This window comes from Xyrauchen texanus, chromosome 8 (assembly GCF_025860055.1).
Source record: "Xyrauchen texanus isolate HMW12.3.18 chromosome 8, RBS_HiC_50CHRs, whole genome shotgun sequence".
Taxonomy (NCBI): Eukaryota; Metazoa; Chordata; class Actinopteri; order Cypriniformes; family Catostomidae; genus Xyrauchen; species Xyrauchen texanus.
In genome coordinates, this window is record NC_068283.1 from 26411679 (window position 1) to 26437317 (window position 25639).

General features: G+C 38.2%; 1 protein-coding gene across 1 annotated transcript; it reads right to left on the minus strand.

The window, feature by feature from the left end:
• Positions 1-213: 213 nt before the first annotated feature.
• On the minus strand, positions 214-23968 carry LOC127647733 (C1q-related factor). Its single transcript, XM_052132173.1, has 2 exons — positions 22757-23968; positions 214-3474 (listed from the first exon to the last, which is right to left on the minus strand). Exons 1-2 carry the CDS (start codon positions 23366-23368, stop codon positions 3295-3297), a joined length of 792 nt encoding a protein of 263 aa, XP_051988133.1. The 5' UTR covers positions 23369-23968; the 3' UTR covers positions 214-3294.
• Between the last annotated feature and the right edge of the window lie 1671 nt (positions 23969-25639).

Below are 25639 nucleotides of genomic sequence, written 5' to 3' on the forward strand. Positions count from 1 at the left end.
AAGTAAAAAGAAGAGGCATACACATTGTAGTTAATGTTAATATCTGTCGCCTTCCTCTTTAAATTGATCTGATGTCAAATTAATGTCTATCATTGTCTATCATGTAAATTATTAGATAAATCTGAATCTTTATGCAAATGGTGTTCCATTTACCCAGAAACTGTTTACTCGCTTTGTTTCACAGAAAAAAAACAAAAACAACATTACGCCACAGACTCTGAAAGTCCCATTTGTTATTTAAATGTATTCAACATTTCCAAAAGAGTAGGACTGACAAACATAGCATATATTTATTTAATTTACAACTTTATTGTTGAATTATATCTTCTCTGTAGAGGCTTAGCTAAACGTGTCTGATGCAATCTCATTGGCTCTATATCACATCTTTGACTGGCTAACATTTCTCAAATCAATAATGTGGCAAAGACGAAATACAGTTCATGCTCTGGTGTTGGTACTGATACACACACACGCTCATCCTTACAGACACACGGGCACACATACAAATAAACCTCATTTGCCAGCATCAATTTGCCGCATCAGAAAAAAAAAGTCGCACAAGTATTCTCACTGCACGTTTTTGCAATTCTTATCAGGAATAAATGAGTGACTCTACTCAGGAATAAATGAGCAACTCTACTCCTCTCTGCCCTTTTTTTACCCCCCAGATACACTTGTAGCAAACAGTTCTGACATGAGAATTTTACCATATAATGTGTATAAAAATTTGCTGACAACTCTCAATCCAAAGCCCAATGGCAGTGCTCTCTGAATATGACAACATATTCATGTTTCTAAATACAGAAAGCAACTAGCTGCTATAAAATAGCATAGCTATGACAACGAGATATTTAGGGCTGCAACAACTAATCGATAAAAACGATAATTATCGATAATGAAAATCATTGACAACCAGGGGTGTAGATTCCAGGGGTGATGGGGGGGGGTTATGGGGGTCTACACACTTGTTGACAACTAATTTCATTACCGTTTAGTTGGATATTTGCAGCGTGCACGGATAAGCTCCGTCATTGACGTCACTTTACAGCCCAGTTAATAATGTGTTTCATGATGAAACTCTTTGAAAAACAACGAAATCAAGTTGAAGCGGGAAAAACATGACCCAAGATGCCCATCGCACTAGAGTACTTTATAACCACTTCAAAGAAGATCATAATAAGCATACAGTTTAATGTGGAGCGGTCGCTGCATCAGGTGCATTGAAAGAAGGGTTGTGCTGTTTCATGAACTTAAAAATTGTTTCTCTACAAAGCATAACTTACATTTTGTCTATGTTTTGTAATGTATACATGTTATGATTTCAAAATCAGGCATGCATTTCCATTTCTCAAAACCATTTGTCTACCACAAGCGAGTCTCCGTTCAACTTTACCGAGCATGCAAGTGCACGCCTCCGCGTCAACCGATTGAGAAAGGCAGTGCAATCATATTGATTACACGTGTGCAACATCATACTACGTTTCAATGTAATCAATGATGCAGTTTTCATAGATGTCACAATGTCTCAGAGGTCCAAGTGTGTCAGCTTTTTAAGTGTTTAAGATGGTTTCTTCTCTTCATGTAAGCGCATACAATACAATGAGCTTATGTCTAGACAAAAATGATACTTTTCAGCACAAGAGTGAATCTGATGATTGTACTTTATATAATTTGTAATAATGCTAAGGGTCCTAATATTTGATAGTCCTGATAATGCCAAATGCAATGTCTGATTTCCCCAGTAAATGTATACAGTTACTGGATAAGCATGCACTACCATTAAAAATGTTTCTCGAAAAGAATAGTTTACAAAAAAGTAATGAGAGACTATACTTTTTTTAAACTTACAATATTTCATCTGCGCAGAATTATTCATATTTTTATTCTGGTGTCATTTTGCCCTCTGCTTGGTTGATTGTTTGTCCCACTCCATCCCTGATGGATAATTTTACTCATTAATGAATAGTACATTTTGTTAAGCTTTACTAGTAAAGGAAAGGAACTGTTTTGCATATGTCCTGAAAGAAATAATAATATTAATAATAATAAATTCAAACTTAACTTTCATGATTCGGGCTTTGTTCAAAGTTTTGTGGGAGTATAGAATCGTGTAGTTGAATTCAGTACCGTAAATCGAACCAAATACTCTTGCCCTTTTTGATTTCATTTTTAAAATAAATTTTAATAAAATACAGAAAATTATTTTATTCAAATTATTAATATTATTATTTTTAACATTGGATTAATTTGACAAAAATTATCGAAGATTAATCGATTATCAAAATAATCATTATTTGCAGCCCTAGTTGCAGATATTTATACAGGTTTGACATGTAAACAGGTTTTTTATATTTGGGAATTTGATTTGAATTTCAAAAATGCCCATCAATGGTTTCTTGTCTATCGCAAGTGTGATAGTGTGTGTTAAATAATCCTAAAACATACTTAAACATCCTTTGTGCCTTCAATAACTGTTGCTCATGTTCATATGAAAGTGAATGAACTCTTCTGCCGTTTCCTTAAGAGCACAGGGGGGCAGGATGTGGGTGAGAGAGGGAACTTCAGGGTAGAGTGCTAATTGACAAGGGAGGAAAAGAGTCAAGGCAAGGGAGTGACATCAGGTATCAGAGTATCAATTGTTTTAAGTGCTTGTAAGGAATAACATTCATCCACAACAGTCATCAGTCTCAGTCTTAACAGAGAACAACACATACACAAAGAATCTCAGTTACCAACAACAGCCAACAGGGGATGTTGTGCTCAAATGTAGAATACAGGAGAATGCAAGCATTTTTAATTATCTGAAATCTGATTGCAACTACAACTTATTTGATCTTTCATAAGCCTGCAATAGTAACATACTACACAGGGTGTTAGGGATATTTTTAACATTCTCCTTTTGTCAATAGATATCTGTTGGTGAAGAGAAATCTTTACTAAGGAGAAGCACACAATGATGAGGGAAAAGGTCTCAGCCAGTCACTCCTGAAGTCTTAAAACAAGAAATTGTCTTTCAACACCGAAAGAGAAAAATGTGATTTGTATCACTTTGTTTCCTCATCTTTTCCCAATCAATAAGGTGATTCAGAGAGAAGAAACTGAACCCTCGTTCTGTCGAGTCTCTTTCAGTTCAGTCAGTCAAATATTTTCAGCTGTGGAAACTGCACTTTTAAGATGTGTGTTGAAGCGATGGAGAGATCCTGAAAAAAATCAAGAGCTGGGATTATGAATGCTCTGTCCTTAACTTTTTTCCTTTCACTACGTCTCTTTCTTTTCCACGTTTTCCCCTCAAATTCAGTCGGCGTAAAGAATGAAGCCAGAGAAGGTGCTGTATTTGTTGTTGTTGCCTCCATGGGCTTTGCCACCATCCAGTTTGATGTAGACTTCATCGCCCGCTTCTAGATGCAGAATCACACTGTTAGAGGCGTAGTCATAGTTCTGATCAGCGTCTTGGGCGATCGCACTGGCTCGTACCTACATGAGAAACAGAGAGAGAGAGAGATAAAATGAACAAAGTTAAGTAAAAGGAATGGGAAATATGGAAAATATGATGCTGGAAGATCCCAACATCATCACATGGAAAATCGACATTGCTCATGAAATTTCATGTATACCGAAATCAACCCCATACTGCCGAATTACTGACAAGCAACATCAACCTTCAGACATTTTTGGATCATTTTAACTGCAGTCACTTTTCCTTCTAGTGCTTCTGATAGCATGCTGCACAAACATCTTTGGAAACACAGGTTCTGATCCCATGGGAACCAGGAGGTAATCATGTTCACATAAACAATGATGTGCACAAATCGGAGGTTGCATTTTCGCTCTAAAATTATAATATGCATTCATGTTGACTGTACTGCACCATTTAAACTAAAAACAACTTACTTTTGGCAAAACTCTTTGGACATTTCATCAGGAAACTGAATTCTGTGAGCACATTCGCATACTTTAAAAAACACTTCAAGCTTCGGCCATCGAAGGGCAGTGATTTGAATTTCGGTAAACACAGACCAATCTAGATCTTTTGGCCTTTTGTTGCCGAATTCACAGTGTGATAAGTATGTACCTGCAGCAGATATTCTATCTATTTTGATTCTATCGTTAATACTTTATTATAATTTAAAAGATGTTTTACAAGTGCCGTCATTTTATTTGAAATTTATTTCACAGCTCATGATAGTCGTTAGTGAATAGTTTGTGTCTGTGAACTTATGGTGTCATCAGCAAATTATTGTGTCATGACATCATTTTCTTTTAGCTTCAGAATGATTATTCAAATGGCATACAATGCTCAAGTTACTGGCTCAAAAACTTGGATCCTGTCATGGATGTACTAATGACTATTTTCACTGACGTTTAAATGGAAATTTTAAAGTCGACTACTCGACGAGTCTAAAAAGAAACCAACCTTCAGAAAACAGTCATAAAATGTGTTTATGCAACCCAATGTGTTTATGACCCGAAAAGAAATGCGCTGAAAAGTTTTGCGTATTTCACGACGTGCAGTTTGTGCATTAGCCATTGATCTAATATGACAGGTTTTTGGTAAAGAACGTTAACCAATAAGAGTTATGGTGTTAAAAAAAAAACAAAAAAAAACAGTAGCCATACGATAGAAAAACATAGGCCTGTGATGGAGCCTACAATAAACCTAATGTATTCTAAACATGACGTGCACACAGAATAAAAGCATGCACAGATGTAAACGAAGACAGATGTAAAGAAGACTCAAATGTGAAAACATCAGTAGGGACTTTCAAATGTATGGATATCCGATTCCCGCACCACCAGCGAAGTGATTTCATAACTACTTTTTTAGTTTGCTTGTCTGGCGACTGCACATTTTCCTGTACACGCCACGAGTGAGTGAAAGACCCAAGCAGCACTTGCAGCATAAGGTGAAATGAAACATTGTTTCTGGTCCAGATATCCTCTTTTTAAAATAATATCTGTATTATTAATTCTATTTCAAATAACTAACATTAATATGACAGTAATTTAAGTGCAGCCTCTGTAAAAATATAAAGCCAAATATAAATGTGTAAAAATGATGATCGGTTTAATGGGGGAAAATAGTAACTGACTAGTAATTCCTGTGTCGACTAGTAGCAGCAGAACTATTTAGTCGACTAGTCTTGTACATCCCTAGTTCCTGTGCCAGCCAAACAACTGCCATAGAGATTAGTGGGAATGCTTAAAGAGAGTTCTCTCTAGGCATTATAAACCTACTTTAATCCGATAGATCACAAACTGAGCACCAATGGCAGTGCAGTCTCCATTGATGCTTATTGCATAAGCCATCCGGCCATGTGGTTCACACCCAGGTAATGAATAGAAATGAGTGAAAATCTCCTTCTCTGATTCATAAAATCTGCAACTTCTACCAAGGTTAAATCTCCCTCATTAAAGAGAAAATATCAGACATCCGCTGAGACATAAATGCTTGGACCCATAAAAACACTCTCACACACGTTGACACATGTTCAGATTGGGTTCAAATTGAAGATAACAGTTACTATTCACTATTCACCAAGATTGAGACGTGAGCGGATTTAATATGCGTGGATTTATTTGAGTATCGCATGACAGCATTTGGGCAATTGCTGAGGATTTTTGTAATCTGTCTGGTGAATTAAAGTTGAGCTGGTGAAGGCATGAATATGTACAGTCATGTACCAGCCAGCCTGGCAGCCTGTATCTCTCACTCAACAAGCTGTGAAAAGTGAACACATTAAAAGAATCCATGAATGTGACAGCCTTTTCAGTCTTTTTTTTCAGTTCATTATCAGACAAAATGTTAGGCTTCAAAAGTGCTAATGTCTTAGTAAAAAAAGCATTAATGTGTTTTTTGGGGCTGTGTATTTGTGTGTCTATGTATTCTAGTTTTAGATGACCTCTGTTCCATCTAATTAAGAGTTCTGTTTGAAAGTTTTACTTTATTTTTTTCAAGACATGAGGGAGAGTTTTGTGGGCAGAGAAATTAGAGCGAACCCCGATACACCATTATAATTAACACCAGTGATGGGGTATTGTCTGTTACTATAGACTGTACCTTACTGTTAAAGGTGTTTGATGTGCAGTTTTTGGGACATGAGGAAGTGACACAGTGCAATAGAACTTTTAAGCACACAGAAAAGTGTAACATAATAAAAAGTCTTTATTCTTTATAACAAGCCTATCAAAATTGTAACTGGGTGAAATTAAACAATACAAAGACCAAACACACTTGTAATGGGGACTTAAATGTCAAATAATTGAAGGAATGACCCATATCTACAGGCATTCCTGCGCAAGACGCTGCTAAATATTGAAAAACAGTGTGGAAGTACGCAAAAACACATTTAGTGTTATCGTCCCTTACTACACTTAAAATGAAAAACGCTTTAATACAATGAACAGGAAGAAGAGAGAAAGGGAGAGAAAAGGCTTAACATGAAAATAACGTATTTCTTCTTGGATTAGTGTCGTTGTTTTGGCAGTAAATAGTGTTTATCATAAGAAAATCATGTTGTTTATCTACAGCTGTACTACTGTACTTTTATTATTAATGAATGCAGTTTTTCTTACCACTTTCTCTCTCTCTCTCTCTCTCTCTCTCTGCTCTCTCACTTCCAGAACGAGCTCTGACAAATGAACTAAATTGTAATGGCATGTCATGAATAGGTGTGTTTACTGGTGTTTTAAAATAACAGTTGTGGGAAACAATTAACATGCACTCTAATGCTATATGATTTTGACAAAATGATCTTGCTTCTGACAGAAAACACGACAGAAGATGTCCACTGATTGTCACTGATCTTTCCCCCAGCCGTTTCTGTCAAGTGGAGCGTCTGTGTAAAGCAACATCTGATATCACACACAACTCACATGAAAGGTGTGTGTCTTTCAGGTCCATCTCTATCAATTTGTGAAACATTCTCAGCAGTTTGGGTGTCAGCATTGTGTATGGATTTCATATGTAATGCAATTTTGTCCCTTAATTATGGGATGATTCCTTATTTTACAGGACATTTTGTATATTTAGTTAATTATTTTTACCGGATACTGCTTCAGCGTGAGGTTGACTCTCTCTCTCTCTCTCTCTCTCTCTCTCTCTCTCTCTCTCTCTCTCTCTCTCTCTCTCTCTCTCTCTCTCTCCACTCACTGTCATAATTTCCCTCAGTCGATGATGGCGGTGACAATAGTTGTCAGGGGTTGGGAATGGTAGAATGCAAGTGATAATACACCAATTAAAACAAAGAATCTCCAGTTTCACAAAACAGCATCCATTAAAGTTAAACGGAAACTAACGCAACCGTAGTTTATGGACTTCTGAAGCAACAAATCAAGTGGGTATACTGAGGGTATATGCAAATATTGATCCTTAGAATTCAGTATACGCAAACAGTCCTGGGAAAAAAGTAAGCAAAACGGCGCATACGTGCATATGGCACCGACTACACCACTGATGCACACACACACACAGAGTATGTTTGTGTTCCTTGAGTACATTTCTAGACTGATTAGTCAGGCACATATCACCACCTGTCCCACTGAAATATTGTCCAATTTTTTGGTATACGCAAGTGTGTGTGTTTGTGGCCCTGTCTTAATTTCATTCATGCACACAAATGCAAGTGTGCCTGTAAATACCCTGGCAGAGGGGATTCCCTAAAGTCAAGGCCATATGGATATTTGGGCTGTGGTACGGTGGCTGAAGAGGGACACATTGCATTGCTGTTCTGTGTAATTTGTAGCGGTGCAATGCTGGTTTGAGCAGCTTTTGCTGAATACACATTACACAGCCTCTATTTAGAATGACTGAGCATATGAACAACAGATACACAAACAACCATTCACACTGGCTGCTTACACTCCAGGTCAAGTTATTCCAATGTATGAATGTCCAAAAGAAATGTTTGAATATTCAGATCCATTCAACAAAAAATGCAAACTTAAAGGGAAAGTTCACCCAAAAATGACATCTCCACTATCATTCACTCATGTTGTGCTAAACCCACATGAGTTTTTTTTTTCTTTAGTGGAAACAAAAGATGGTTAGCAGTATGTATCATTTCAGTCACTGTTGACTTTCTTTACATGAAAAATAGAGTAATGAATGTGAGTGATGAATTGGGCTGTCAGCCCTATCATTCAGTCTAACATCTTTTGTGATCCACAGAAAAAGTAAGCCATTCAGGTTTAGAACAACATGAGGGTGAATGAATGGTGGCAATAACTATATATTTTTTGGCGAACTACCACTTTAATTATACAAGGACAAACTTTGAAGAAGTGAAATCTTACAAAAGGCTGAATTGGATTGTTTCCAAGAGGTACGTCTTATGCAGTTCAGACGTGATGGACAATAAAATCTCTGAAAAAACATATCAGCTTAACATAACAACAAATGGTGGAACAGAATGAGGGAAAAGGAGAAAATAAATAATGCAAAAAGAGTTTGAAAAGAGGTGTCAATTCTTTAAAATCAAATTATTCTGCTGCATTTTGTGCAGAGGCAGCACTTGCCAGAATTGTTCCCTATTGATCGGGCACAATGTTTACTGAATGTGCCAGTATGAGAGTGCGTGAGTGACATTGCCCAAAATTTCCCCTCCTTTTTCAGTGTCCTTTTTCTGAGCCAAAGAGAGAGTTCTGGAGCTTTCCATCATTCTGAGAGGAGGACCAGTCCTCCTCAGGGACACAGTGGGATCAGCAAACACAGCAGAGCCCTCTCATTAGTTTTCATTGCGAGCTGAATGGCAGTGGGTTTGTCAGCCAGAGACTGTAATGTGTTCTTTAATTATGATGGACAGAGCGATGTGAAAGAGAGAATGGAGAGAAATGTGAAAGGGCCAAGAAAAAGAACGAAATATGGAAGTTCTAAAATCAGTTTAAAAATGCTGGATTAAGCCTAGTTTACCACAGAATTTTTTCTTTTTTGGGGCCACAGTAATCCACTCTATACACATGTAAGGCACAAATGAGCATACTGTATATGCGACACAAGAATGTCTTCAATCTCATTTCGTAAATCAATTTTGCAATTACATTTTTAACCAATTGGTCCCAAGATCATTTAAATGGATTTATGAAGTCTAATAACTTAAATTTAACATAGGTGTCTTAGCAGAGTAACCAGATGTTGGTTTATTACATTAAAGCATGTTCCACTAACATTTGACATCCAGAATGTGTCCAAAATTTGTTTTGTTTTGTTTCTCAATTTTTAACAGTTTATCTATTTTTTTAATAATATACAACCCAACATTCTTATTTTTATGAATGTTTTGCTTGAAAAGTGTGCTTTTGCCATCTTTCTTTGTTGGCTTATGCAATGCTATTCATAAATTTTTAAGTGTGGCTGAAGTGTACAAGAAATTCTGTGGCTATATTGATATTCTGTGCTTAAGGGGTCATTCACACAGAACACTTGTTTTGTGACCATCTGCGCTGTTTTTCCTTTTTTTTTTTTTTTTATGTAAGCACGCTAGATGGACGTCTTTGAATGTTGCTCACATCACTGTTTTTCAGTGTTTGTGCAGGAGCGCAACGTTTTTAGATGCCATGTCTAGTTGTAAAATACAAACTTGTTTTAAAAATGTATCACGGAACATTTGAGTTTTGCTCTATTCATTGCACTTTGTCTTCACAAAAAAACTAATTCTCATTCTCTTTTGCCATACGTTCTGTCCTCTTTCATAAATGTCCAAATAGACATCTTCATTGTATCTCTTTTTTCTTCCATCTCAAGTATTTCCTTGATCATCTCAGGACCTTAAATTCTTCCTTTCTCTCCCTTCTCTTTTTCTCTGTTTCTAATTTCTCTCATTCTCTCTGTCTATATCCATGTTTTTCTGTGATGTTCTATCAGTATTGAGAGGTCTGGGAGAGCAGACGATCGATAGCTCAGGTAAGAGGAGCAGACAGTTGGTGATGTAGATGAGAATGGCTTTAGAGAAACAGATAGACACCAACCCTGTGACCATCTGTGCACCATTTTTACCACACCGTCTGAATTCTATTCAATGTCCTTCTTTAACATTTATTTACATCACACATTTTCTTAACACCAGCTTTAAAAAAAAAAATTTCTTCATTTTGCCTTCTAACTTTTGTGTTCATCAAACAACGTATCTTCTAAATGGAAAAACTGGACAAATAATAAACAATTAAAATGATACACTCCTCTGCCATAACATATAGGTGTCAAAATATTAGTAACAGTTTCCTAATTTAAGAAAGTTTCTAGTGTTTTGTTTCCCACTCTGAGGCTGTGAAATACTGTGTTAATTACACAGGAGTTGCATACGGATATTGCTCTCTAAAAGTGAGACGAACTCATCAGCACATGGATATTCAGTCTGGCCTTTTTCTGAATCCTTTTTCATCTGGGACCAGATCAGGGAATCCGGGACAGGATCAAGGTGAATGGTTGAAATTTGCTAATTCTATAGGCCATGCACAACCTGCACGAGTGAGTGACATTTTGCTTTGACCCACTGAGACAGAGTAATGAAAAGATGTTAATAAGAACAAAGAAAAGTTCATGAACTAATTGGTATTCAAAATGTGTGCTTTAGATGTAAGAGTCAGAGAGTTTTACACAATTGATATTGCTATAAATTGCTTTTGGACATCCATAATATATTAAAAAAAAAAACATAAGAAAACACTGTTGAAAGGATCTAGACATGTGTTTAGAAAATACTGTATTTCATTCAGTAACTTAGAGAGTCAATAGTCAGAATTAAAGTTTGCTTTGGATGACACTATTGGTTGTGAAATAGAGCAACTATAGAGCTAATGCATATGGTTTCTAATCATCATCTAAAGTCTCTGTCGGTCAAATGGAAGAAGCCCATCACTCATCCAAGATGACTCTCTGCTGCTATGTCTCCCTTTTTTATTCTCTATCTTTTTCTATCCATTGTTTACCTTCTTGATTAAATCTGGTGAGTCTAATATCGATGTGCAAACAAAGGCTGCTATTCTGATCCATGGTGACGATCGTCCGGTGCATATTAATATAAAATAATCTGCCTTTAGCAAACACAGCCTGCACTGCGGCCTTATTAAAGGGTGAGCTCTTAGTGCCCAGGGAGTGCGTGGGATTTGTTGGAGAGGATTTCAATGAAACATGTTTTAATCTTTTTTATTTTTAATATTAGCCTCCTCTGGGAAGCTGGACTTCCATCGCTGGCTGCGTTTGGATAGCATTTCAGAGTAATTAAAAAGCAATTGAACTGCCCTTGAAATCTATGTTGTATAAGCTTGAAAAACTCTTAAAAAGATTGAATGACAAAATTACACTGACAGCTGATATTGTTAGTGATTTCATTTGTAAAGCTACTGTCAGACAGTGAAATGTATCCAGAGCACATCACAAAGCATTTCAATTCAGTGTTAACAGAATATACCAATAGCCTCCAAGGCATACACTGTGCATACTTCATTCATGATACCCTCAAAGCATCTACTGTAGGCTAGCTGACTTCTAAACAAATTCACACAAAGACAGTCACTGCAATGAACATCTAGTTTAAAAGAAATATTCTATGTAACAAGTGTCAGTGGCATGCTGTTGATAACCTCAAACATTTTTTTTTTATTTGTACAGTACCACAGTTTGTAAAAGCAATCATAAAACCATATGCACAGACATTTACTTACAATGGAAGCCTACAAGGCAATGCTTGAATATTCCTTTAACAGAGAAAGAGCCGGAAAAAAGTAGTAGAAGTTAGGCAAAGTCAAAGAATGAGAATCCAAAGACAGCGCTGGGCTGTAGGGATGGTTTGGGAGGACAGACAGCCTGCTCTGACATGCAGCTGTTTTCCCCTATTTTATAAGACAGCCAGAATGAATATATGTCAGTATGTTCAGAGCTGTTCGGATATACAAAATTCCCCATGTTTATAGACATTCGTCATGTAATGGTTTTTTGACTTTGAAAGTCTGAACTTTCGGTTTGGTCATACATTGCAGGTTTGTGTGACTGAAGGGCAGACATAAATGCTTAAATATACACCAAATTATCAGACATAATTTGGCATAAATTGTGTATTTGTTACAAAAGTAACAAAGTAACAAAAGTTCACCTTAGTAAACCAAACCAAATCTTAGGTGATTCTTACCAAATCTGTCAAGAAAATGGCCTGGTCATGTAAACTCAAAATCAAAACAATATAAAAATAAATCAATTCAAATTTAATTTTACTTTTCATAAAGGTCATGAAGCCAAATTTAGGACCATTAAGATTTTTTGCATTGTGGCATTACTTTCAGGACACTTTACCACCCACTGATTATTAAAATCAGTGAAAATTAAAGGCAGTAAAGAGGGAGTACTACCATGATGTAGAAACACTTTACAATTTAGATTATACAACTTATTACCATTTTTTCTTTTGCCTTTTATAGAGTCAATGAAGAGATTAAATGTGCTGTGACTGAAAAACAGTAGACAGTAAATAGTGAATAGTCTTACACATGTCTGCATCTACCTGCCAGAGACTGATCTGCCTCAGAAACACAAAACATTTCATCTATAAAATCAGACTAAGCCAGATGGAAACATTCTGCTATCTCCATGTCCCTCTATTTCCTACTCTCGATCTCTCTTGCCTATATTTCTGTAACTGACACAAGTTGACTCCCCCTACCCATTACAAGATCTTAGTCAGTTTGTGGTAATGTTAGATAACCTGAAGCATACGCCTGGCTCTAATTATACTTAAAAGGTGGACTGTGTGCTGCATCTCTGATCGAGGCTTAGTGGAGCACTTCATGCAGCATTTACAGAAAAATCTCCTCTTAGGCGACAGTGAGCCAGATGCTCACACATCCCCTAAAATTCATGAGGACATAGATACTTCCACGGATTACATTTTACTTGGGTTTACTAGTGAAGCAAACCTGTTTAAGGACAAGATAAGTTGTGGAGAACAAAAGTGAAGGTGCCACGCTTTCATTTCCATCTGTCGCTTTACCACATCAACACACCCAGAAAGATTAATTTAATCAGTTGCTCTTTGTCCCGTCAACAATCTTCAGAATGCTTAAATAACAGTGATATAATGTTTAAACAATGATTACAACTGTTTGATGAGGCAGTGGTGTTTGCACAGAGTATGAGCAATGAAGAGAGATAAAAGAGAAACATTTGGATCAAACTTCAGAAGCACTCCTAATAAATGTATTACTGGGAGAGTTTAAATAATAACGTAGTCTGCTGATAGTCATGTTTGAAGAGGGCCAGCTGGCTAGAGAAGAGGATGCCAGCAGCCATCAGCTAATGCCAGACTAGCTTTCCTTCAGTAACTGGCATACAGTAAAAATAAATCTACATATTAAAAAATCCCAACACATATACTATACACAATGCACTTGGCCATCTAGAGTATGAATTTTAAAAGTATAAATTTGTCCCAAATGGAACCCTTAAATGTTTGGTTTGTTTTGTTTTAACACACATAACAATTTTAGCTGAAGGAAGTGACGTTTCAAATGCACACAGTCTTTGCCACTAGCTTTAAACTCAATCCAATACTTATAAATAATGCACAAATTCACACAGTATACAGTAGGTGATGGTAAAGTGTTCAGCTCAAATTTGTAAGGCGCTGTCTACACAAAGTTTTGGTGCCACATTCATCATTAATTACAATTGTTTTGTCAGACTTGCAATAAGGACAAGTACCCGCACCACTTCCGCTATGTAGAACAAGCCACAAGCAGTAAGTGCATGAAGTGTCCAACATTTCATACTCAATTTTTTCAGTTGAAGAAGTACCTCAACTGGTAACTCGTAGTACTCTTATTTTTGTTGCATTTTCAGAATGAACATACTAAGCAAACTACTTGCACTACAAAATGGCATAGAATAGTGCAGAAGTGTGTGACTTGGGATGCTCCAATAGTTTCAACTGTGGACAAACTACAAAATAACCATAGATTTAGTCTAGTCTGGGGAGGTGTGGTGAGTAATTGTTTGGGCAGTGCCGAGAGCCAAAATAGTTTTCTTATTGTTTGACCGTGTAAATAATAATAATAATAATAACAATCATGATCTTTATTATGATTTTTGTAAAATACCATTTTACTTCCAAGAGTTTGGGTACTGAAGTTTGGACATGGATTTCAGTATGCCTCTGGGTCCAACTATATCCATAAATGGATAGCTGCGCTTCTTATAGTGACACATTGTTTTTCTTAACTATAATGGTTAATATATGTTTAAAATACTGATGCAATGGCCTAGTGTTGAGTTGCTGTTGCAATTTTAATTCAGAGTAATAAACAGATTCACTTCCCGGTCTCGGCTGAGACTTGGCTTTTATGGTCTTGGTCTTGAGTCCCACTCAGCACCCTTTAGACTTAGACTTGCCTTTAACTTGATTGATTGGTCGCATTGAATTTGCACACCCAACAAGTCAAATGAAATGAGCAGTAGGGGAGAAATGACATGGGCACCAAACCACCCGTGCCAATCTACCACTTAGTGAAAATGAGTAAAAACTCCTGAACAGTAAATGGTGAACAGGAACACAAAGGAACACACAATGACAACAGGCACCATGCTGCGAAATCCCTCCATCAGAGAATGCAGCCACAACATACGCAGCAACCATAGAGTAAATGCTGCCAAGCCGGCGAAATCAGGTAGGCTGGGTGAGACACCACAGCACTGCCCGACCCTGTGCATAAACGGGAACCACGAAAACAAGCAAATGTTCTTTAGAATAAAATCCAGAAATGTCAATTTCATGGGTGTGTGTCATGAAAAGAAAAGTACATTTAATCAAAAGACAAACAAATAGCTCTGGTGTGAAGTGGCAGTCAAATGCGCACTTCACACCAAAAAATCATAACTTGTGTGGTCATGGTTAAGGGGTTTCTTGCAACCGGCAGTTGGTCTTGATTCAGACTCTAACCGAACACAATTACTGCACTGGTTCTTCATTCTCACACAACATAGCCTATCTTTTCCCATACCTTTACACTGCAGAGCTAAGGTGGACCTGTGCCTTCTGAGTATGATAGACTGTCCCCTGGGGGATTCCTGTGTAAATACATTTATGCCTCTGTGCAGTGTATATGCAAAAAATAACTACAACAAAGTTGTGCCAGAAAATAAGCGCCCCAAAAATCAGACTGTTTGAAAGAGCTGTTTGTGTGTCATAAATTCTTACAAAGTATTTTGCAGAAACAGCCTGGTCGTGTGCAACAACATGTGGTGTCTATTATAATCCAATCCATTATGAATCTTCATAAAGTATTGGCTGCAGTGTGCACATAGTGTACAAAATGGCCTGACCTCTATGCAAATGTGGTCTGAAGCCTTTGAGAAGAGGAGCTGCATCATGAAACATCACACTGTGTTATAAACCATTATTGTGTGAGAGATTGGTCTCACCTCTTCTCAGTGCCATAATGAGGAGAGTGTAGTAATTCGGTCTTTGGGGAGATTGAAGGAGAGGGAGAGAAAAACGAGGAGAGGGAGCGAGGGATGGGAGCAAGGAAGAGACGCATGGTTTTTGCTGCAGCATACATTTTTCATGAATTGCCCTATTCATCATTTGGCGCTGGGCGGATAGCTGTTATCTTACAGTAGCTGTTGTTTACTTTACGAGGTGAACGAGGTGTTAAACATGCACACGCGCATTGACTAATTCAACCGAGTAACTGGGCTAAGCGCGAGAGTCGGAGCGTAGGGGAACGTAGGTTTGAGGGGATGTGAGTGGAAAGAGTCATTGAAAGCATTGAAGCATCAAGAAGTATACATAGGAACTTTGCTGAAGGCCAAGTTGCTATTTCCTGGGACAGCATGGGTGTGTGCACAAAAAACGAATCGAGATAGGGTGTGAGTATCAGTGTGGCCGTATCTGTGTGTGTGTATGAGTGCGTGTTTGTGCTCATTAAAAGAAGGTCTCCTCATAAGTCATTGTCCTGGCCACAACAGAGTCACTCAGACAGGGAGGCACAGCTATTTTTAGTGCATGTACTGTATTTTACATACATGCCACACAACAACAGTCTTCCCACACACTCGCTCACTCACAGCAGTACCACTGTAGTCTCTCTGGGGCGGATGTTTGACTGCTGTGCATTTGAGGAGCACTGCAGATAGAGCTGAACCGCAGAAGGACTCATGGTTTAAGAGTATAGTTCCTCTCTTATAAATAAATGATGGATTCCTCCACAGTGCTTGCTCCGTGTCACCCAGACACATCTGACATGTGTGGTATTTCCTCGCCAGCATGGGCAAATCCATCGCTAATAACACTACAGCACCCAATTAGACTGGTTTTAATGTTTTGCTCAACCGGCTGGCAAATTTAGTGTCCAATTAGACATCAGATCAGGGGCAAAGGCCCCACCCTTGCACCTCACCACCTGATTAGAAGAATTGGAGAGCAGAGAAAGTATGTCTGACTGAAACACGAGTAACTCCAATGCAAATTAACAAGCTGTTATTGAAGAGTGCTGCTTATTAGACTTGTTAAAAGATACTTTTCAGCAGATTATTTTAAGGATAACAAGTTCACTTCACAAGAACATTAAAAACTGACTGCCAGCTGAAAATGTTTTTGTGTTTTTTACAGGACTTGACTACCTTGTGGTGATGTGACCAAAATAATGATTACACAGTTCTTTGTCCTGTTCACAAAAAATGTCAGAGCTACAAAATGTATTGATCCATGAGATGTTTTCCCTCTACAAACATATTACTTGTCTCTCTCCTCCAAATACAGATGAACAACACTCCCATTTGTGTAAGCTGTGTAATTAAACAGGAGTATTTTTCACATATCCCAGGTGCCCCTGGAGCAGATAGGGTTAAGGGCCTTGCTCAAGGGCCCAACAGTGGCATCTTGGTGGTGCTGGGGCTTGAACCCCCAACCTTCTGGTCAGTAACCCTAAGCCTCAACCGCTAAGCCACCACTGCCTCCCTTTTTTTTTTATTTTTATAGAATTATCCAGTTCTTTATAATATAAATCAGATGTAATCCAAACAAGTGAAGCTTCAGATAACGTCAAGAATGTGTGTGTGTGTGCGAAAGCATGTGTGTGTGTGTGTGTGTGTGTGTGTGTGTGTGTGTGTGTGTGTGTGTGTGTGTGTGAGCGTGTATTTATCACTTTGTGGGGACCAAATGTCCCCGAAATTTTTGACCTTGTGGGGACATTTTGTCGGTCCCCATGAAGAAAACATGGAAACACTACATGCGTGCGTGTGTGTGTGTGTGTGTGTGTGTGTGTGTGTGTGTGTGTGTGTGTGTGTGTGTGTGTGTGTGTGTGTGTGTGTGTGTGTGTGTGTGTCTGTGCGAGTGTGGTCTGAGACAGCATGATTATTCAGAAGGAGCCTCTTCAGATACTCAAAGAGCGCCTGGATGCATTTGCTTATAATGAAGTCAGAATGGGTTTGGGTGGATTAATGACAATATCAACAGAAGGAACACGAGGACAGGTGCCAGCACAATCTGGATGCAGTGCAAAGTTTTTAATTACGATTAAAAAGACTCCTTGGCACACTAATGGCTTTTCATTTCCCAGCCTTTTTACTTTTCACTCCTTTCCTTCTTCTTTATCGCATTTCAAACAGAATTCCCAGTTTTGCAGTTCACTTGTAAGGCCAGTAGAATTTCAAAAGGAAAGCAAAGGCATCTATACATGTCCATCTGGCAAATTTTTTTGGATATTTGGCAATTAAAAAAAAAGAAAAAAGAAAAGAAGAAGCAGCCTGGGAAGTAGAATTGAAATTGATTAAAAGAAATGCATCCTGTGTGCATGTCATGTGTATGTTAAGGCTAAAATCCATGAAACGCAAGCAAGGCTCTGGTGATAAACACAGCAAACACACTCTTAATATAGCACATATTGCAAACTCACTAGAATATTCTTTCTTTCTATCATACAAACACACATACCGCCTGTTCATCAGCTCTGTGTGTTTGAATATGATCAGTGGCCACTTAAAGAATAGAGTAAGTCCATAGGGATACAGCAGGGTCCATCACTACCATTAAGAAACAAAAAAACTGCATTCAAATAGTTAAGTTACTGCAACAAATTTAAACAACAAAAGTTTATTTTCAACTGTTAAAGAATGATGAGAGCCTTCAACATCCACACATCCTTCAGCAGATTGCATGAGGTCCTATTTGCCTGCTCTTGCACAAACACTGCTGCTATTCCTCTGATCTAAATTAGCAGTTTAATTAGTGAGGTGGTAACCACTTTATAAAGATAAGTTTGCACTCGATTGGAGGGCTCGTTGCCCGTGTCTGCCTAAAGAGTCTGCAAGGAGGGTCTCTAGAGATCAGGACCCATTGTGTTTAACAGACGGTGCTTTACGGCAACATATGCTCTCCATCCCCAATGTTCTTCCTTCACACACTCCATAAATGCTGTACTGTGCTCCCTGCAGTTTTGCCTGCTCTTGCCTTTGCCATTAGTATGCTTCTTTTATAGTTTTGCTTAGGCAATCTAGTCAGGGCACAGGGAAAACAAAGAAACCTAAAACAGCACAAGGGAAGATTGCAAGTTAGCAGCAATCTCCTCCAATGACAAACTTTTAAGCTGTACAACACAGAAGTTCAGAGACGAGTACTTGCAGTCTCTACCTCTGTCAGCAAGTGTATTTCTTACTTCTCTGTGTTTGATTAGTCAGCCTGTGTTTTGGATTAAAATATAATGAGTCAAATTAAAGATGTGTTTGTGATAGAAACAAGTGGTGATGTTATAATACCAAAGGGACCAGACAAGTTAAATGAATATAGCAACTACAGTACAAGACATGCGTATTAGCGTTCTGTCTCACATGAACAACATATATTTACATTACATTTATGCATTTGGCAGACACTTTTACCCAAAGCGACTTACAGTGCACTTATTACAGGGACAATCCCCCCAGAGCAACCTGGAGTTAAGTGCCTTCCTCAAGGACACAATGGTGGTGGCTGTGGGGCTCAAACCAGCGTCCTTCTGATTACCAGTTATGTACATTAGACCACCACCACTTCCTATAGGCCTAATTACCTTTAAAAAAAAAAAATATATATATATATATATATATATATATATATATATATATATATATATATATATATATATATTTTTTTTTTTTTTTTAAGAAAAGGACAGATAGAGCAAGAAAGAGCGTTTTAGATATGTTGTATACAAACACTTGTAGTCCTGCCTACTTATTATTTTCTTAAATTTTCTTTCATTTCTCTCTTTCACTTTTTCGCTTACCCTCTGTGCCAGTTTTTAAATGACTGTGGCGGTGTTCGCTCTGTGACAGTTTCTTTGTGGAAGTTGAAATATTTCCTCATGCTAGATCTGGTCGTGACGGCAGTCAGATAACCCTCGATAATTGTATTTTTCTGACAGAAAAAATGCTCTAATTGCTGAGGCAATGCGACGTCCTGCGTTCGCTGACCTCCAGACCACAGACAGACTAAAAACATGCGCGACCTCCAGGTGCTGCTCTCCTCACCCCATTTTCAGTTACAAGTGCTTCTTCTCCCTCCCTCACAGCAAAATAGTAAAAAAAAAATTATAATAATTTATACAAATATACTTGCATGGGTTGCTTTTTCAAGCGAATCCGTTGGACTTTGAGGCAAATGGGATACATTAACCCTTGTACGTCAATAAAAAAGCTTCTCAGATGTCCTGAGAGGACAAAAATGTCCGCGTCAAAACAATTGCCATAATAATATTATATATTAATATTATTTTCCACTTTCACTGACTTAGATTTTTTAACCAACATCAGTCCTGATCATAGCTACAAAATATTCATTCGTTTTCAGGATTTTAACCCTTTAAATGCCGATTTGTTTATATTATACTAAATGCCACTGCTGTTTTTAATGAAGAATATATATATATATATATATATATATATATATATATATATATATATATATATATATATATATATATATATATATATATATATATATATATTCCATATACTAAATGCTTAGGGAAATTAGTTTTTTGGATTATCACAGTCTGAGATATGTCAATGATTAGCAACAACACTGATTTTGATGCATTATTATTTTTTCTGCAGTGTCAGATTAAAAAAAAAAAAAACAATAAAAAAAAAAAAATCACAGTACCTTAGAGGAAAAACATTTCCACGTCAAAAAACTCCCATAAAAATATTATATATTAATATTCATTCATTTTCAGGATTTTAACCCTTTAAATGCCAGTTTATTTACTTAATGCCACTGTTTTCACACACACACACACACACACACACACACACACACACACACACACACACACACACACACACACACACTCTCTGACGTCCGTACCAACACATCCACACATTTTTATCGGCATCATTTATTCAAGTGGCCTGCAGTGCTTTATAATACAGCAAACAGAAAATAGGAAAAAAGCATGTATTAGCTCCATAGGCTAAACATGAGGAAAATGGAGCTATCTGGTGGAAAATATAAAAAAACTTACATTTTGAAGCCAGGGCTACGGAATGAAAGTATAATATCATATAATTCATGATGTTATGCTTTAATTGTATTCAAATCAAATATTGCTGTTTAAATGGGTTTCAGTGGGGACATTTTTGTGCTGAAGGTCCTGAGTGTAACTATTTTGTGTACACAATACATAGATTTATTATAGAAACTAAGGCTGAAATATAAAAATTCCCTTAACAATACACACCTTTGGTGTACGTTGGCATAACACAGCCAAAATGATACAAAAACAAAAATGAAAAAGACAAAAATATCCCGAAGGTCGCACAAGGGTTAATTTCTTTTTACATTTATTTATTTATTTTTGTAACTGAAATACAGGCGCCTACAAAAGTTTATCTTTTAAAAGCGTAGGCTGTTCTGCGATCCAAGTGCACCTGCTCGCTTTGAACACAGATGGTACCTCAAAAAAGTCTGAAATACATTTATGTGTTAATTGATGAATCAAACCACGCAGCATATAATGTAAAATTATATATATATATATTTATATTTATATATATATAGGCCTATATATATATATAATTTTACATTATATGCTGCGTGGTTTGATTCATCAATTAACACATAAATGTATTTCAGACTTTTTTGAGGTACCATCTGTATATATATAGGGCTATTAATAAATAATAATAGCCTAAATAATAATAATTATGTTTATTGTTGTTGCACTTGAATGCATCGATTCAAGGCAGGTGAAGAAATCTGAAACAATTTTAGTAGGCCTATACTTCTATAGAATTGATGCGTGTGATTAAATCAATACAATTCATGAATTAATCTAATTAAAATAATAGCTTTGCGAACTGTATCCTTGTATTGGATCAGAGTATAGCCTATATCATAGATTTATAATGAAATTATTATTAATAATTCACTAGACTGAAGCCTATGAAATAGTGCTGTTTGCCTTTCACGGTGCTCACACGCTCTTTTCTCCCACTTGAGAGACAGCAAACTCCAACAGCCCAAAATAAATATTTAGGCCCCTAACCCTCCTCTAATAAAAACTACATATCAGAGGATGCATATTTATCAATACATTCCCTGCACAGGGCAAGCGTACCGCGTAACGTCATGTACCGAGTGCACAACTGCAAAGCAATAAAGCAATGAAACAAAAAACTTTTCAGACATGAAGGACACATGAAAAAAAAGAGGAAGAGGGAGTAAGAAAGAAAGTAAGAAATCACACTTAATTTCCTAAGACAGCCGTGGATGATTTCACATGTTTGAGGATGTTGCGTGCCTTGCTGGCATTGATTACAAGTCCACGAAGTCCAAGATTTCGCACGCGCCGCCAATTTTATTTGAGGTGAAACATTTATTTCAAATAATTGAATAAGTAGGCTATTTGAGCATCTTAATAGATAGATTCTTGGGAATATTCTCCCTTTAATGTCATGTAATAATATAATTAATAAGTTTAATGTTTTCATTGTTTATTCGTCCGTATACTATGGAAATACATTATATGCCTTTAGTATGTAAAGGAACATCAGTTCATGCTCAAATACATGTTGGACACATAAATTGACACTTTGTTAAAAACAAAATAAAATAAATAAATGGAACGGCAAAGTTTATAACTGTCCCATGCAAAGGCAATACCATAAGAGAAAGCATGCGAGAGAATCTCTGTCCTCTGTTAACAGGGACACGCGCACAATGTCAGCGCGCATTAAGCGCATTCAGCGCGTCTCCTGTCGCCGGGTGTGTGTGGCGCCGCAGCTGTGCGAACTTCACCCGCATGCTCTGGGGGGACGAGAAACGCACAGCAGATGTTGCCGCGTCTCCCACCAGTTTCACACGAAACAAAACACACAAAAATATGGAAGAGAGGAACAGGAGGATGCAGAGGACGCGAAACAGTCCTGTCTGTCCTCTGCGGGGTCATTATTAACAGTTGAATTAATTTAAGATCCGCTCTGCGAATACCAGCTTAAAGAGTCACTTCCAGCACACGCAACAACAGATGAAATGTAGCGTATAAATATGAAACAGAAACAATACTGTAAAGAGAATGGTACAAATAAAAAAAGGCACAAAAGTGAAGAGTGAAACATAAACTGAAAAAAATAAAACGCTAAAAATGAAAGAATGTTTACACATAAACGTTTTAGATTCAGACTTGCTGTGCAAGGGAAAGAACAGCTCAATATTGATCACAAATGTTCAGATAATTTATTTTGAGGACTGTTCAACAAGAGCACATGTGCACAGGAAAGAGATTTGGCACTCACCTGTCCGTTCTTGCACAGGTCAGCCCACATGCTGGTTCCATCGCCTCCCCTCATCAAAACGTGATAGATGAAGAAATATGTGCCTGGTACACCGCAGATGAACTTTCCCAAACCACCGTCATAGTTGTTGCCAAGGTTGGTCACCACATCGTCAAACTTGAGGATCTCATAGCCCTCGTGTGGGTTCTTAAGTCCCGCGTAGAAAGCCACTCGTGGATGCGTGTTGTACGTAACTGTGCTGATAGCTCCATCATTGCCCAGACCCAGAACCCCGCTTCGGCCCCTGTCCCCCCGGTCCCCCGGGGGCCCCATTGGACCTGGGGGCCCTGGCTCCCCTGGTGGCCCCGGAGGTCCGGGTTTGCCTGGCCGGCCCGGCTTCCCCTGTGGCCCCTGGAGGAGCGTGGAGGGTGGAGGCATGTTGCCATGATCGGCCAAAGCCTCGGCCTCGGCCTGCACAGAAGAGCCAGTGCTGGCGATGCCCGTGGTGGTGCCCTTGTTCTGGTAGGGGTCGCACACCATTCGACAGGTGCCCAGCATCTCATAGTGGCTGTTGTCATTGCTCACGGAGCTGACCAGCACGGGGATGAGCACCACCAGCACCAGCACCAGCATGACCCCTACAGCGGCCACCACCAGGGTCTTCCTGCCCAGGCTGAGGCGTGGGAGTGGCTGGGCAGCCAGCGTGGGTCTGCCGGGAGTCGAAATGGTGACTGCTGGAGAAGAGGAGTCCGCAGAGAGAGAAAGATAGACAGAGTATAGTAGGGGGTCCTGGGGGACAGGCAGCGAACCCTAGGATCCCAAGTGTGTGGAGGACTGTGTGTGGGAGAATGAGACCCACATACACACACACTCACACACTTGCCCAGCTCCGTTCACGACTGGTTTGCTTAGCTGGCTCACTGGATCCGTTGGGCTGGCAGGAAAGAGGTTTCATACAGATCCCACATCCGCTCACACCCAGACCAAAGACTCACACATACACACACATTCACACAAATGCAAAGCAGTGCACTCACACACTCACTCCCAAAAAGTCAGTCCCATTATCTGGTAGAGAGCGTTGCATAGGGTAATGAAGAGAATGAGAGATGGAAGAGGTAGCAAACACAAAGAAAGGATGAAGTGAGTGAGTGTGCGCATGTGAGTGAAGGACAGTGAGAAAGAGAGAGAGGGAGAGAGAGAGCAGCAGCAGATCTAGAGGAGAGGAGGAGAGACAGTGTGTGTTTGCAGAGGCGTTTTCTCAGACTGAGGCTTTTATACCGAGTAACACCCCCCGACTCACACACATACACACACCCTCTCTCCCTCTCTCTGTCATAGCAATACAGCAAGGGGAAAGAAGGAAAATTAACCTGGAGAAGGAGAGCAGAAGGGACAACACAGGTGAAAATAAAAGAATACAGTAAGAAAATAAGAGACTCACAAAAAAAACAAACAAAAAAATTATAATAATATTAATCTAACCACCAAAAAATGCTCAAAGGTATAATTCATCCAAAAAATGAAAATCCCATCATCATTTACTCCCCTTTGTGTTGTTGCATACCCTAGTTAGTATAAGTCACCATTCACTTTCATTGCTTTTTTTTTTTTTACAATAATATGAGGGTGAAAAAATTACTGACTGAAGTTTCATTTATGAGTGAATTTATATTTTGGGCAAATTAAAAAGTGGGTTGTCCTTTAATAAAAATACAGCCTTAAGAGCAAAGATTGAAAATATTCTCTGTACGCTTATTAGCTGTACAGTTCTGTTTTGTACCCAAGTCGATGAAGTCATTGATCTGAACTTGAGGAAGGTTTAGCTAAACAATGTCTTGGTGAAGCTGCTCTTTGGATGACTAATTATTGTAACCTATTGGCCAGAGCTTGAAAACAGATGAAATACTTCAGTTTATTTAGAAGGAAAATTAGATTCAAGATCATTATGAGAGGCATCTACAACAGTATTCTCTTTTTAAGGTTGAAACCTCAAAGGGTTTTTTGCTACAATATGTTATTTAATAATACACATAAACATACTATTATTGAGTTTAGGCATGCTACAATAAATATTTTAAATAGAGTGTTACCAAAAGTAAATTTTTAAGGAGCAAATTCACTTGCTGTTCCTCTTTGTGTGTGTCTTTGACTTTGAGTGCTTGTCATATAGAGCCTTATTGTATTTCACCTTTTTTCCCCTGGCTGCCAATAAAGTTCCCTCCTCCTCTTGCTCTGAAATGGTTTGTTATTGGCCTGTTGCGTTTTTGTGCATGGTGTCTATTGATCCGGTTCTTTGACTGAATTTAGAGTCCTGAGTGAAAACAAAATCTATCCCTGTGGCTTATACTGGACAGCTGACATTTTTACCCAAAGAGCGGATATTTGAGAGAAGATCTGCAGGAATCTGAACGTGTAAAAAGAGCAAAAATAACAGCAGTAATGTGAAATGAGTAAAGAGAATGTTTTGTTAAGATTTCAATGTGGCAGATGCCATTATTTGATTGAATTAAAAGAGACAGAGACACTTCCATTATAAAAGATTAAACAGTGAAGGGAAGGGAAAGAAAATGATAAAGGAGCAATGAAAGATAGAGGTGTCAATAGATAGCGAGAGAGAGAGAGAGAGAGAGAGAGAGAGAGAGAGAGGAAGGGAGGAACAGAAACTGACACGGAGATGAACAAGTGAGGAGGGCAGGAAACAGAGAAAGTGATAATCCAGTGTGCACACTGGCCTGAGCACTGAGTGGTAATATATGACTTGATGATGTTTTCATTGCCATCGATATGTTCAATAAAGGCAGTGTGGTTGAAAAGAGAAAGGCGTGAGGTGACATTTAGTGGTTGGTGACTGCAAGCGTTCACACTGCTCAATTTCACACATTGATCAGATTGCTGAAGATA

What these genes read in the sequence shown, in the direction of transcription:
- LOC127647733 (XM_052132173.1), bottom strand. Translation starts at nt 23,368, where the DNA reads ATGCTGGTGCTGGTGCTGGTGGTGCTCATCCCCGTGCTGGTCAGCTCC. An exon ending in ACCTGTGCAAGAACGGACAG is followed by an intron (nt 3,475 to 22,756) that starts GTGAGTGCCAAA and finishes TTTCTCATGTAG; the next exon opens with GTACGAGCCAGTGCGATCGC.